This window comes from Accipiter gentilis, chromosome 18 (genome assembly GCF_929443795.1).
Source record: "Accipiter gentilis chromosome 18, bAccGen1.1, whole genome shotgun sequence".
Classification (NCBI taxonomy): Eukaryota; Metazoa; Chordata; class Aves; order Accipitriformes; family Accipitridae; genus Astur; species Astur gentilis.
Genome location: NC_064897.1, coordinates 21,953,470 through 21,968,675, shown reverse-complemented (window position 1 = coordinate 21,968,675; position 15,206 = coordinate 21,953,470). Strand labels below are relative to the sequence as shown.

At 43.0% G+C, this 15,206-nt stretch overlaps 1 protein-coding gene across 4 annotated transcripts in view; it reads right to left on the bottom strand.

The window, feature by feature from the left end:
• The window catches only part of TBXAS1 (thromboxane A synthase 1), a 237,317-nt gene extending 222,631 nt beyond the window's left edge, over window positions 1-14,686 (bottom strand). Inside the window, exons 1-2 of one of the 4 annotated variants that reach the window (XR_007508752.1) lie at window positions 14,608-14,681; window positions 10,523-10,713 (exon numbers count right to left, since the gene is read on the bottom strand). Coding sequence is in view for 3 of the 4 variants with exons in the window: in XM_049822403.1 (XP_049678360.1) it covers window positions 10,523-10,620 (98 nt within the window). In the remaining variant the exon portion in view is untranslated. Of the gene's footprint in view, window positions 1-10,522; window positions 10,868-14,607 lie in introns of those variants that run through there. The other 3 variants (XM_049822403.1, XM_049822397.1, XM_049822398.1) reach the window with 3 other exon arrangements.
• Window positions 14,687-15,206: the final 520 nt, after the last annotated feature.

The following is a 15,206-nucleotide window of genomic DNA, read 5'->3' as shown; positions in this document are numbered from 1 at the left end:
CTTCCATGGTGCTGCTGGGTCTCACACACCCCCACTGCACCTTCTGGCCATTCACCTGAGCCTCTGAACTGTTCACCATGGCCAAACAAAAGCAGGAAAGCAAGAGGTGCCATCAACCAAGGGCTTCCAACAGGCTGAAGAGGCACTTTTCATTGCCTTCCACCAGTCTCATTCCTGCAACAGGCTTTTGCCCAGCCACAAAGCCAAGGCAGCACCAGCAAGGAACTCCTCACTGACACATAACACAGGCAAGCACACACAGGGCAGCAAACTCCAAACAAGAGTTTTGGCTGTACCCTCATCCTCCCCATGTTTATGATGCACTCAAACTCATTCAGATTATTTCTGCCCCTCATTCTCCCACAGACAAGAGCCCAAACCCATTCAAAATGAAGACACAGCAGCTGTGACTGCAGAGCTCCTCCAGCATATCCTCTAGCATCGCTAAGCTATACGCTATTAAACAACCAAATGTCTCAACTCTATTAGTAATCTTATTATTACAGCATTGTAAAAGAAAAAATGTGGGGGGTTTTTTATGGCAGAGCTGCCACTGTCTGGAGGAAACCTGTGTTTTGCACACACAGAACGGCACACACGTATTTCATATGGTGCATTGCAAGCTGCACAGAATAGAAAGCAGCTGGAGGAAAATGGCTGTAGAGAAATGGTTCTCCTGGGCATCATCTGTTGATTTGTTTTGTTTATAGAAGGAATGAGATTTTTATCTCTGCTCAAAATATAAAATGCTTTCATGGCACTGAGCTCACTGCTCGACTATGCTCACACTCAGGAACGTAAATAAAAGTGGGGGGAAAGGAGGGAAAAAAGGCTTTACTGCACAGAATCCCCAGCAATGTCAAAAATTAAACAGAAAAATGTCAATGATACAGTCAAGGCTTGCAAGAGGAACTGAGTCACCAGCTATCATGGAACTGAGGCCCTCCTTACCATGCTTGTTAATACCTTGCTTCTACTAAAGCTGAGGAGGCAGGTTAGGGGACAAACTACTCTAATCCCAAGTCTCAAATCCCTTCCTAGCAGGATGAACATCCTTACACTGTAAATACACCAGTCCTTACAAGATGCATGGTCTGCAAAAGCACAGACTCATACAGTCCTTCCACCATCTTGTGCCCACAGCTGATATTCCAAGCTCCCTCTGCAACCTTGCTCTGGGGAGACTGTTCACTCCTCTGTGCCTGACACCCAAAACCTGATGGTCTCTTTCTTTCAACAACAGGGCTCTGTGTCCTAGGAGAACACCAGAGATCTGGTTTTCCACTCAAGTTGATAGCACTGCCATTTATATTAAGCAAAAGTCATATCTCAAGAAAGAAAATAAATTGTGAAACCACTAAATACTACTTAACTACTGCTAATAATTTTAACTTTTTAAAGTTTAAAAACATAACTACTGAGGATGGTGTCCAAACTGTGAGAAATTTACCGAAGTCTAAAACTTTCTGGTAGACAAACAAAGTTTAAAATACTATTCTTCTGAGATCTGAAAGGCTCAAGTTTTTTTGCCTAGGATAGGATAGATAGGAATTGATAGCTAGGAATAGTTATCACAGAACTGAGGATACTTTATCTTTGCACCACCTATTCTTAGCTCTTAAGAGGAGATGAGGGACAGCAAGCCAGATACATATCTAGAAGTGAAGGCTGCTGAACATCACTGCAGGACAGCCCCACTTCATTAGCTACAGAATGGGTCTGAAGTCTTCCTGGAACCACCGAGAGGCGTTTGCTCTTCTTAAAGCTGTGTTGTCTCTCACTTCACCAGAGCTCTTATCTGACTGGCCACTGAGGAAATCTTTGGACAACCCAGAGTCCCATGCTGGGTACAATGCTAGCATGCAACACTGAAGAACCTTTAGCTGCTCCTTCTCTCTCAGGGTGGCTATATATATCATGTCTTTCCCACATTCTAAACCACGTACCTCAACAACCTCTTCATCTTGTTATAGCTCTACTGAGAGGGTGTTTACATAAAAGCTCTTTGGAGCTTTTTGGATGAGAAACCACAACAGATTACATCAGATTTATTGCTACTGAATAAGTTAAAAGAATACTTAGGGTTACAGGTTCAAAATTCTGCCAATAGCTCTCATCCAAGAGCATTCATACATTAGGAGCTTGTGACCATACAGTTACCAATTACTCATCCTCTCTAAAGTCCACTGCCTTCTCATCCTTCCCATGCTGCTCAACTCCTAACAAGAATCACAAGGTTGCTACTAGCTGAAAGGAACTATGCTTTCCAAGGAAGTAGACTTCACTTTGTCAACACAAGCATACAGCCACTGCCCCATGCCCTACTCCCAACATACATCTCAGTTCAGCTCCTTTCCTCCAGCTTCAACTTTCCCAAACATATTTGACCTCAGTCCATTAACAACCCACTTCAAATTCATACGGAGTCATATCCTTCTGTCCCACTCATTCTTCTCAGTCCTTCCCCAGCCGTTGCTGGGCATCCGGCTTCTTTTCCTACCCAAGAAACAAACCGATATAATAGATTTTGCCTTTCCCCTTGTTTATTGCTTCCTTAATAAACTCCCCCAACAACCCCACAGGTACTGCAGAACTGTAGAAGAAGGGACTGGCCAGGGAAGAAACTACCAGAGGAATGGATGTGGAAAATCTACCACATGCTAGATGACCCCTGCATTAAAATTCTAGTATACCTATTGACCTGCACAGTCACTCCAGCCATCGAAAACACATGTAAAATAAACAAGCAAAACTTAAAAGATATTGTCACCAGCATCAGCAATAGCACATAAAGCAAGGAAATGAAGAGATAGACACTGAACATCATTTTCAAGCTCCTCCACTATTCCTGTGAAAGTGAAATAAATGCATTTGCAGACCCAAGCCAGAAAATACTTTGAGCTCTTTCTGCTGGCTGTTTCTCAGCAGTTAGCACACACTGAGCTCATGGAACAGTAAACTTTGTTTTCAATGGGGAAAAAAGCCAAAAACAAACCTAGGGAGATAACATAGAAAAATCCATCTAAAGGTTTCAGTATGTCAAGGGGAACTGATAAAAGACGATCTCTCAATAATATGTCAATATTTTGTTTTAAAATAGTTTTCAGACAGCTCCATTAAATACTGTATAAATCTTTCCTACAGAAGAGCAGGGCATGGCAATCAAAGGCCTTAATTACAGGTGAACCAGTAATGAGGACAAAACACGCCGAACACAGTTATTGAAGCCTGATGCAAAGACAAAAAGGAATGAGGAAAAATATAGGCAACTTTCTTTTAATGATGGGAGCAGTGTTGAAGGAGACAAGAGAAGGGAGAACACAGATTTACTTTTCAGCACTCTGAGGAAGTCTCACCTGTCAAAACTGCCCCTTGATTTAATTTTCCATTTAAGAAGGAGCACAGCCAGGCTGGCAGGACACTTGGTCTGCTATGTGAAAGATGTGGAGTGACTAGTCCACGCCCCTTGGAGCACATGAGGACTCAAAACTAGTCACCCCAGTGCGGGGCAGTCACAGGAACTGCCAGTAGGCTCCCCTGGGGTTCAGGGAAGAGCAGAGTTCATGGCACTGTTCAGAGGAATTACAGCAGTCCTGAGAGGCCCCTCTGAGCCTGGCAATTAAGTGCACAGACACAGCAAGAGACAGCCCCTGCGCAATGGGATGGAGTGCCCCACTGCTCACAGAGGCAGAGCCTTCTCTTTAAGGAGGCCGTTTACCGCCTAATTTCAATTCCATTTAGTGCACCAAGAGCAGTGCGTTAAGTTCCTCAGGTTCCTAATACAGTCAGTAAATGGGGGCAGGAGCTCCTAGGAGCTAATTCGGAGCACCCAAAATTAGTTTGTGAGGTGCCTGAATATCCCCAAGATAAACAAAGCAACCTGCCCCAAGGCAAACAGCAAATCAGAAGTTGCAGCCAAAGTGCTAGACCAGAAGAGCCAAGTGAAGCTCCAAAGAAGACTCCCAGGCAGAAGCTGCCTGATAGAGAAGCCAGAGTAATTCCCCCACTTTGCCAACCTCTCCTGCCTGTGCAACCCAGTCCAGACCGGACCCAGTCCGTTCCAAGCCCTGCAGGAAGGGAAAGCAGAAATGGGATTGCTCAAGGGCTGTGTCCAGCTCCTGTTGGCCTGGCAGCATTGGTAAGCATTAGCCAGCTTTGCAGCATGCTCCGCTGGACACTAGATCTGGAGGTGATGCCAGAAGACAGGTAAATATACTTGTTCCATGAAAGGAAGCTAACCTATCCCTGTAGGGCTACCTTAACATACTATTAACGCTATAATCTCCATGCACTAAAAACAAATTGTACTTGAGGGATTTAATGGGGAGAGGCAGGAAAAGGTTTAGGGAAAAACGAAGACCACGAGGAATGAATAGCTGAAGATTTACTCCTTTACACAGAGTTGTTAGGGTAAAATGCATGTTCACAACTGCAAAAAAATAAAAACAGGAAGCACTTGAGGGTCTTCAAATAAACATGGCTGGCGATGTAATCTCTAAATTAAAAAAAAAATAAACAACAAAACCCCCCACAAAAACTTGAACATAAGAGGCCTCTGAGTTTTGCAGTTAAATGCAAGCAAGCTAAACCAAAGCTGCACAGCACTAGAGGCTGAGCTACGTTTATAAGGATAACCAGGGTGTTATAACAGCTTCTGAGGACATCCCAGGGAATTTAACTCTGAAGCTGCAAAAGCAATGATGGAAAACTGTTCTACCTCTCCCCCCAAAATAAGAGAACTTTGTTTACCTAAAAGCAGCATAATGGGGGCACTGAGTGAACTTCATTCTGGGTGATCAAATCTACTTTGTTTTCAGAGAAATAAAGTATTTAGTCATTTGTGGTGTGGCACTTTTCCAAATTATAATTCAGTAGCTTACTCTGTTCCTTCTCAGGCTCACCTAGAGATGCTTCATTTAGCTCAAAGACGAGGCCATATACTGCACAGCTGTGGGATCAAATTTTGTTTGACACGTTAGTGGGAATTCCAGATTTGCTTGATGTAAAGCTGCGTGACAAAGGCAATTCAGAATCTGTTATTTTTTTTCTGTCATCAACAGCAGTTTGCTGATGTTTCCTGTTGAGTCAGATCCTTCTAGCATTCATAATGGGACATTTCAATGAAGGGGAGGGAAGCAGAATGACTTCCACTGACATAAATGGCCATTTTAAGAAAACAAAACAAAACAAAAAAACCAACAGCTTGGGTTAACAGAATATAAAAAACCCAAAACTTCCCTCCCTTCTGACCCTGTAAACCTGATACAGGGTTCACTGCAAACTGAGAAGCTACAAGGTTGTAATAGGGGAAGACTCATTAGGGACTGCAATCTTAGAGCCCAGCCACTGCTGTGGGAGGGATGTGCAAGACTGAGGAGAGCTCAGCAGCAGCACAGGAGCACCAGCCCCTGTGCACTCGCTGCCTGCAGAGTTGTGCTTGCTGCCAGCAAGGCAAGCAAGCATGCTTTAACATCCAAGGATTAGGATGCCTCTCTGAACCTCCCAACTCAATGAGCCTGACATGACAGCAGAGCTGTACGTCTTTACGGGTGTATGTTGATGCTCCACTGTTTCTAGCCATAGTGGTCCTTGCAGCCCTGTGCCTTTGATGGCAGTAGTGACAGCTGGAAAAGTTTGGCCCTACCCACCCACAGTTGGTGCTTTTTCCAGAAAGGATCCAAGTTTTGTATTGCCTGACACTGGATCTGTCCAGAAGCATTATCTTGATGAGTTAGGGAAAAAAACCTGCTCACTCTATCCCTGCACTCATACCGTAAGCCTAAAGCTCTAGTCATCAAACATCTTTTGTAAATACTGATTTTTTGAGGAGCAAAAAATGGTGCAATATCTAGCTATAGGTGGCATCTAGCTGGAGGAAAAAACAAACAACAAAACAAAACAAACCCCAAACCTGAGGTCTAGTTGATCTCAGTTTTGCTTAACTCAAGCCCAAATAGCAAGTTTCTGCAAAACCAGAATGAAGTTTTATTTGGAGACAGATTAGCTCTAAACTTTCTCTTTCCACACTCTTTCTGAAATGACAGATGTAAAGTAATGCCAAACAAGCAATAATATTGAAGCCACTTGTATCAAAATACTACTTGACCTGAGATTTAACTTCTGATGTGGCCTAGTACAGCTATGGTACCAACTGATGAACTCTAACACATGTTGTCCCCCTATGTCTAAGTATCTCCTGCATATAAATGTATGCAAATGTCTAGGCTTAAGGCCAGAGGAGAAAAAAAAAGTTTAGTTTTCATTCTTTTTGACCAGAGACTGCAAATTCTTTGGGTTAGGATTGACTTGTTATGCAATAGGTGGACAGTATTTAGATACAGTGAAACCCAAATCTCTCAATCTCTTTATACTTTTCTGTAACACAAGTGATCATTAATACTACTTCAGTGTAAAAATGGCATCTTTCTGAATGATTTAGCTTTTCAGAAACAGACAAGAACACCACTAGTACATGTTGTTGCTATGTTTGAAAGCATGCAATTAGATGTGTATCTTACAAACATAAACAAACACCTCCCATCCAGCCTCCATGCTTCTAAAAAAACCCAGGTTTGTTTAGACAAGGGGTTGATAATCCAGTTTGAACACAGGTATGTGAATGCTGTGACAGCTTCTTCATAATGCTAAGCTTATGGTACATTAAACTTTAAAGCAAGATAAACTCCTGCTTTCATTTTATCAAACATCTTCCCAGACAGCAAAAAGAAAGACACAAAGCAATGTTTGCAGCTACAGCCAAGCATGGGATACCCAACTCAGCATATGTTTGAAATGAAAATGAACAATATGTTGCATAGATACACTATGGTATTTTTCAATAGACAATATCACTGGGATTTGTAAATGTTAACCTCATTCCCCCCTTAAGTGTTTGTTTTTATTTCATGCCTGAAAAAACCCTGAGATTCACAGAGATTAAGTGAATAGAGACAGCAGTCCTTGCAACTGAGAATGAAAGTGGTCTTAAACTGCTCTGACAATCAGTTTGGCTAGTAGAAATCACAGGGGGTGGGAGGGACATGGACAGGATTTTAAGAGTGCTCAGCGTTGTGCCACTGGTATTACTGAACTTTATGTATTTAGCCATATTATACCTTTTTGTAGTCAGTAAAGCAGTAATTTCATTGTCTACCACGATAGCAATGAGGTACCAAGAGCCATCGAAGAATCCATCGTATGAGGTCTGCAAGGAGAGACTTTGACCTACTGACAGCAAGTAGTAAGGAAGGGGAGGGCAGTGGACAGCTATGCACTTCAGGAATGGGAAACAGCAAGAGGGCTTGAACAGCCTGTTAAATTAAGAGATTACCAAAAAAGTAACCTCAGGTTTGTTCTTCCCATTTCAAATCTGAAGACACAATGTACCCAAAAGCTTCTCTGTTCTTTCTACTCCCAACATTAAACCACCTACCTTAAAAAGCCTCTCTTTATAGCTGACTTAAGGTCACGTCAAAGACAAACACCGAGAGGCTGAATTTTCCACTGATTTAAAACTGACACAATACACTACAAGCATCACCTTCATATTACACTGATGACAACACATGAGAAATCAGGGATGTGCCATTAGAGAATTTGTCATAAAGAGTTACTGGTGATCTTCATTGTACCATAAATCAGTCTTAAAAAAAATACCAAATCATCCAAGTTTCCTCCTAAGACCTGTATCTTCTCTAGAAGTTTATTTTTATGCAGCTACAGCCTCTCCTCCCTTTCCCAATCAACTCTTGCTTCTCTGTTTCATATGACCTCACCTTACCCAAAAATGCGAAGAGATTGGTGTTATCACAACTTAGCAAGATACCACCTGCCAGCTGAACTGTGATAAATCACAGCTGGCCTTACACTACATATGCTAACAGTGACTGAGGCCGAGTCCACAGGCAGCAGCTCAGGGCTGTCATTTAAACCACCGAGTACCCCCATCCACAAAAATCATGCTAAGGAAATAGCTCAATAACACGACAGTTGCCATCACCATGTTGTTATTCTAGCATGTATTAGATCTATTAACTCTCTTCTCTACCTGCAACTGCCTTCTGTTTAGCCTGTAAGCCTTTTATAGCCAACAAGGTGGACAAACTGCCTGTTCTTTGTACTCACACAACAGTTGACACAATATGACCCCGATCAATCATAAGCTACACCATAACAAAATTTACAACTGCAAATATTCATTCTTCCCTTCCTCCATGACTGCCCTTCTGAAAAGACACAATGCTGGCAGAAAAAAACTAGAAAAAGAATTCAGGAGTTATTAAAAAATGAGATTAAGGCTTAGAACAAAAACGTCAAAGGAACTTGAAGAGTTATTACTTTATTATTACTCCTGCCATACATAACACTTGTATTTTCTGACTCCTAGAAGAGCCAAACAATTAGGTATGCAACATGATTGTAATAAAAACATTCTCTAGAATTAGGGACCTGCATTTCTATTAGCAACCTTTTACATACTCTATAATTCCTTGAACCCAAGGTTTCAGCCATGAATAAAGGAAGCTGTGAGCACGCATTGGGTTTTACTTATTTGTTTAAACAGACATGCAGTATAAAAAAACTTCATAAAAAGCAGAGTCTCAAATGAATAGGTTGACAGGTTTGAACAACAACCACTGCACTTGCAGATGTGATTCAAGCCATTAGCCTTACAAGTTCAGTCACTGCATTTTACTGAAATAAATGGATCTGAATAGCTTAGCCACAGGCAAACCTACCAATAGCCCACAGATGTTGCCTAGCACATTTCATTGCAAGTTTAAGAAACACCAGCTTCTCATCAGAAGAGTGACCTATAGGCACCTGTGTTTAATAAGCTGCTTAAAATCAACCTGTATCTGTAGATCAACAAGATTGGTTAATAATAACCATTGACACGTAAGACTATAAAACAATTTCCCATATAAAATTCCAGCTTCCTTTACTTGATGCCTTCACAGAACTCACCTTCAGCCAGGAAAGGAGAAACACTGAAAGGGGTATCTCTACTGTAAGGCCATTTCCCACCTCACTCCTAAATTGGACTTTTTGAAACTTAGATGGTAGGCACTCAATTCAGCAGCTGACTGTCCATAGCCAGGAGCCTGGTTTAACTTTGACTTCAGTCTGAAATTAGAGCTAGGTTTGTTTATGGCAAGACCAAATTCTGCACTAAACTGCCATGTCTTCACTTCAAGGGGAGGAACAGCCTTCCTTAAGTTGAACCAGAAAATGAGGCTCTGGAGAAGCATGCACCAGAATGTACCCTAAGCTTACACGGAGTAGTTCTGTGTCTTCAGAGACCTTAGCACATCTTGACGTGTACTACGTGGAAGCATCAGGCTTTCAGCTGACTCACAGGCAGCCAGATCTTACCAGCCGATCTGCTGCATTTCTGAACTGTCAATGTGGCTCTGCCGTCCCTCTCATCCCCTTAAGCTCACAGAAATGCACAGGTCAGCAGCTAAACAGCATGGTTTTATTGAAAGATCTAGTGCTGCCATTCTTTTTCCCAGAAAAATTCAAAGGAAGTAGGACTTGGACATCTGTGATGATTTGGGCAGCTCTTATTAAGAAAGCTGGCTCACCCACCTACTTGATATGGCAACGCACATCAAATATGGACTTGACTCTTTTTTTTAGTCTCTCAAGACCCTCCTTTGACACAGAATGAAGTTGAACAAAGCCCAACAGGGTCAAAGAATGAAGAAATACTTGCAAAAGAGATCTATCATTTACACTGCTACAGCAATTGTGCTAATCTCATGGTGCCATCACTACTCTCTTCCAGATTATCTTTGGTTTTTTGTCAGAGGTACTTTTTCTACCGTGAAACTTTTTCTTGAACACATATACAAATGAGAAAAAACATTGGTTGACTGGAAGGCAGGATTTGAAGAGCTATTCAAGTAAAAACAGTCAGAACAGCACTCCCAGTTCAGCTAATTTAATTTCTGAAATAAATTATCTGGACAGGGAGGGGTTTTTTTCATTTCAGCACAGCTCAATGCAATGCCTACTGTGCTAACCATTAGGGCTGCTGTTATTCTGATTTGTATCCACTACTCAGTGTGGAAGGAACAAGAGAGGAAATTCAAGCAGCAGTTAAAATGTCTGCATACTTAAGCCAAGAAACCTGGCAAGGGACAAGCGTGCAGCATAGTGCAGAGAAGAGGTGCAACAAGTACTCAGCTTCTTTGTGATCAGTGCCAATGTTCCTGCCACCTACAGAAATTAATAAGAAACCAACAATATTAAGCTCTTAATTTTGAAGACAATTTTTGTTAGCAGTTTGTTGGTAAAGCACTTACGAGAAAATATTGCAGGGACAGAATTCTCTAAAAAGCACCATAAGTTTTGTGAGTATTTATTTCAACCTCTGCATCCAAACCAACTCCCCCTCCATGTCCCTTCTAGCCAATTATGTTCCAGTTTCCCCTTATGAATAAGAGTCTATAGATTTTAGGGGAGCTTCAGCAGGCTTTGTGTCTGATATGCAGCACATATCACTGTTATCACTTACCAATACAGCAGGACCACGAAGACCACCAGCAAAGCCAGGGTGACCGTTGTATTACTCATTTCTATAGAGGCAAATGCCAGGAGATCTACTGCCTCCATTTTCCTCCACTACAGCTCCAGGCTTGAGTGGTGTGCGCATGGGAAAGTCTCTGCAAGAGCTGATAAAGCCTTCCACAGCTACACAAATGACATCTGCAACAAAACAGGAACCAAGAGAGCAAAAACACATCAAGTCAAATACAAACTGCAAACCTTTCCTGTTCTCATCAACTGCACGCTCTAAGAGAGAACTTGAAGGTTCCCTGAATGGTAGGATGTAGCAATTTCCCCCCTCCTGCTGTTGTTGACTGTCGTGCCAGTAAATATTTACATACCCACCGCTTGAGACATCAGTGCTGATGTCTAAAAATCTATTCAACAAGTATTAGGGAAACTGGAAACTGGGGGGGGGGGGGGGGGGCGGGAGGGAGAGCCTGACCATGGTACAGATCATGGAAGAATAATATAAAGACCCTTCGGGGTGCCCTGGCATACAACAGTGGTATTCTCTGAAGTAATAAACGTAGAGCATTACTGCAACATAAAACTTCATTAACACTTAATCTTCAGACTGGTTATACCTTAAAAGAATGGAACAAAGTAAACTTTAAATTATCACAACTAAAAGGAGAACTGGGGGGGGGGGGGGGGGGGGGGGGGGGAGGGCAACATATAAGAATGAAAAACTAATGAGCAGAAAAACCCAGCTGTAGTACCAGGGTCCGTAAGTCAGCATCTGTCACACTGGTTAGTCCACACAGACAGCACTGTTTGGCTGTATCATCTCAGGTTCATGAGTACTACAGCACATTTTCCTGGCTCAATGCAGTGCCCCCTTGGAGGTACCATTAACCAGCCTTTCCAGAGATACTTTGGCTACCCCTGCATTGTATTTCTAGTATCAGGGTTAACATCAATATGGCCATATCTACTATCTCTGCATTGTGGCACAGTCAAGCTCTCACAACCCCTTGAACAACCTGCACATGAACAGTCAAGCTTTGATAGCAGTTCAGGAAATGGTTTGTCCATAGTATATGAATTCCTCAGCTTTCTTCCATATTTTCCTATCAGCAAACCTCAATCCTGTTTCAAGCATCTGATCCAGTCCAATTAGAAAGGTCAACCAGAAAGCAAACCTTGAAGCACTTCTATGAGAGAAGACCACAAACCTGTTACACACAAAGTTACCAAATGCCACTATCAAAAAAAATCTTCAGGATTACAACATCAGCAGCAGCAGCAGCTTGCAAGTAAACACCCTTGCCCATGACAAAATTCCCTGAACTGTCTGGTATTGTTTGTTACTTATGGAACTAGAAATACCCATACGTGTACTGCAGCCCTCCCACCCATTCCAACCAACCTATTTGAAAGTTAAGGAAATCAAAGATACCCAAAAAATTAGATTTGTGAATTATATGGTAACCTTGAGAAACAGAAATTCTGCAACATCTGATTCCCATAACACACCAGATGAAGAGTGGTTTCTTCTCATACAACCCCAAGATAACAGCCTAGATTTAATGTGCAAGGCTTCTCCAATATCACTGTATTACATTTCCTGCTCTTATCAGAGAAGTTAATAATATAGGTATCAAAAAAGTAAAGTCTCTAACACAATGGAGTTTAATTTTAAGAAGATTTGGCTCTACTCTAACTGAATCACTGCTATTTTGGTTCTCCGTGCTTCACAACTGCATTAATTCCCTTCCAGCCTCAGATCCTTGCAGAATAAGTAAAAGGTGTTAACCAGCTCATCAGCTCCACAGAATAGCACAGTAGTTCACAGAAAACCTTGCTTATTGTATTAACAATGCTATTGCTATTCTGGGTCAATAACAGCTCTGCCAGTTTGCTGCTGCTGCCAAGTTCTCCAAGAACAACTGCAACAAGATTCAAGGAAAGTGACACAAGGAATTAATCAATGGGCACAAGCCAATCCCAACCAGACACTGATCCCGTGGGACTTTAAGAAAAAAAATAAAAATAAAAAAATCCATATGCCTTAAAGTCTCTTCAAAAAAACTAAACCAATCACCACGAGAAGGTAAGAAATAATATTCCGATTTCACTGTGCTTTAATTTACTTGGCCGTCGTGGTTTAAGCCCAGCCAGAAACAAAGCACCATCAGGCTGTTCATTCACTTCTCCCCCCCCACAGTGGCACGGGGAGGAGAAAATATAAAGAAACACTCATGGGTCGAGACAAGGACAGGGAAGGATCACCCACCACTTATGGTCATGGGCAAAAAACAGACGCAACTTGGGGAAAAAACAAAATCAATTTAATTTACTACAAATCAAATCAAAACAAGGATAGTGAGAAATAAAACCAAATCTTAAAACACCTTCCCCCTACCCCTCCCTCCTTCGCGGCGCAACTCCGCTCCTGGTTCTCTCTCCCTCCTCCCCTCAGCGGCGCAGGGGGACGGGGAATGGCGGTTGGGGTCAGTTCCTCACACATTGTCTCTGCCGCTCCTTCCTCCTCAGGGGGAGGACTCCTCACTCGTCCCCTGCTCCACCGTGGGCTCCCTCCCACAGAAGACAGCTCTCCACGAACTTCTCCAACATGGGTCCTTCCCACAAGCTGCAGTTCTTCATGAACTGCCCCAGCGCAGGCTTCCCCGTGGAGCGGCGGCCATCTTGTGGGGCATTCCACCCCCTGCTCCGGCATGGGCTCCTCTCTCCCCAGGCTGCAGGTGGGCATCTGCTCCCCCGCTCCCCTCCATGGGCTTTGGGGGACAGCCTGCCGCCTCACCACGGGCTGCAGGGGCATCAAAACCTCCTCCGGCACACCTCCTCCCCTCCTTCCTCACTGACCTCGGGATCTGCAGAGGGGTTCCTCTCATGTTCCACTTCCCAAACTCCGCTGCAGGTTCCCCTTCTGAAACCCGTTCTCCCAGAGGCGCTACCACCGTTGCTGATGGGCTCGGCCTGGGCCAGTGGTGAGTCCAGCTTGGAGCCATGGAAGCTTCTAGCAGCTTCTCACAGGAGACACCCCTGCGGCCCCTCCCCTGCTACCAAAACCCTGCCACACAAACCCAAAACACTGGCTTTTTAATTAAAGGACATTTTTCGGCATGTAGAGGACTGATGCCCTCCTATTAAAAGTCAATGGCAAAACTCTATCAGCAAACACAGAATCAAGTACAGACCTCACTTATTTTTTAAGAAGCACTAGAGCCTTTTCCCAGTCACACTGGGAGGTAGGTGGGATGAATAGTTCTTAAACACATGCATTATGAAAGAAAATAGGCTCTCACATCAGCATCCAGTTTGGAACAGAACACATAATCAAGCTCCCAACAACAACAACCATCCTTTTCTGTTGTTGATGTTGGGGTTTTCTTTTTGTTTTGTTTGTTTAAGCCTCGGCACCTCTTTCTTGCCAAAGTGTTTTAACTCAGCACCTCCAACCATTAAGGAGAGTGGCACACGGCATTGACTCTAAACCCAACCTGGAGCACTCCTCACTGCAGCCCCACGTGCTTGCAGTTGTCATCCCGGAGTTAAGGATCTCGGCTCCATGAAGAGTCACAAAAATCCACATGTTGCTTTGCAGGCCGTGGGGGGAAAGGCATCAGGGATGCAGACAACAATGAAAACAGGCTATTTATCAATCCTGTGGCTCTCTTTACAGGTCCTTTACATTAGAAGCACCATCCTAATTAACTAGTTAATAGCACAGATATTTTTAACCAACCTCCCAGTTCTTTTTGTGGAGCCACACTGGTCAGGCTGATTATGATAATAATATCAATGAACTACAGAGGCCGATACGAACTCCTCACTAACCACATGCTGGAGGAAGCCAGAGACAAGCAGAAGTGGAAGAGAGCCTTTTCCTGTCAGACTGCTATGAGTCAGCAGCACTGCCTGCATTTGCCTCTACGAGGCTTCACTCTAGATTGCATCTACCAAGGTTCACAGCTCCTTGACGGAGTGCCATTCGAGCTCTTCTCTTCTATAGCAAGTAAAATCCACAGATCACCACCTTGTTCAACACAAACTTCAACAACAACAAAATGTTCAACACAAACTTACGCTCAAGACTCCCATCTCATCCTTCATTCCCCAGCACTGCTGTCACTGTAGCCTTGGAGCTCCCCAGCAAACGGCAGACCTACAAGACAGAAGTAGTTCAATCCCAAACAGCCAGAGCTTCAGCCTGCACGGATGTTCACAGCAGTAAATATTAAAAAGGGAAGCGCATTACAACAAAGTCTGAGAAGTTGAATTGTTCCTCAACCAAAAAAGAAAAAAAAAAAAAAAAAAAAAAAAAAAAAACCAAAAAACACCACACCCAGACAATCCAGGTTTTCCAGGAAGCCTACACGCCTTAAAGCCCTGTCTGCTATGACTCCAAGAACATTTTCTGTAAATGCTCTTCCAAAACAATGCATTTCAACTTCAAAATGAATACAAGTGTGGCAATGAGCCTCAGCAATGCTTGACATACGCAAGTATCATTCTGACATGAAACAGAGAGCTTATTAAAAAGCAGGATTATAGACCTTCTCCGTAGACCTAGATCATGTTAAGGATTTTGACCTGTCTTCAAAGCATATCAAATGGAAAATGTAGTCTCACGTATTTCAGAGGCTGATGACTACACCAGCTAGACTAACCACACAGTCCTGCTA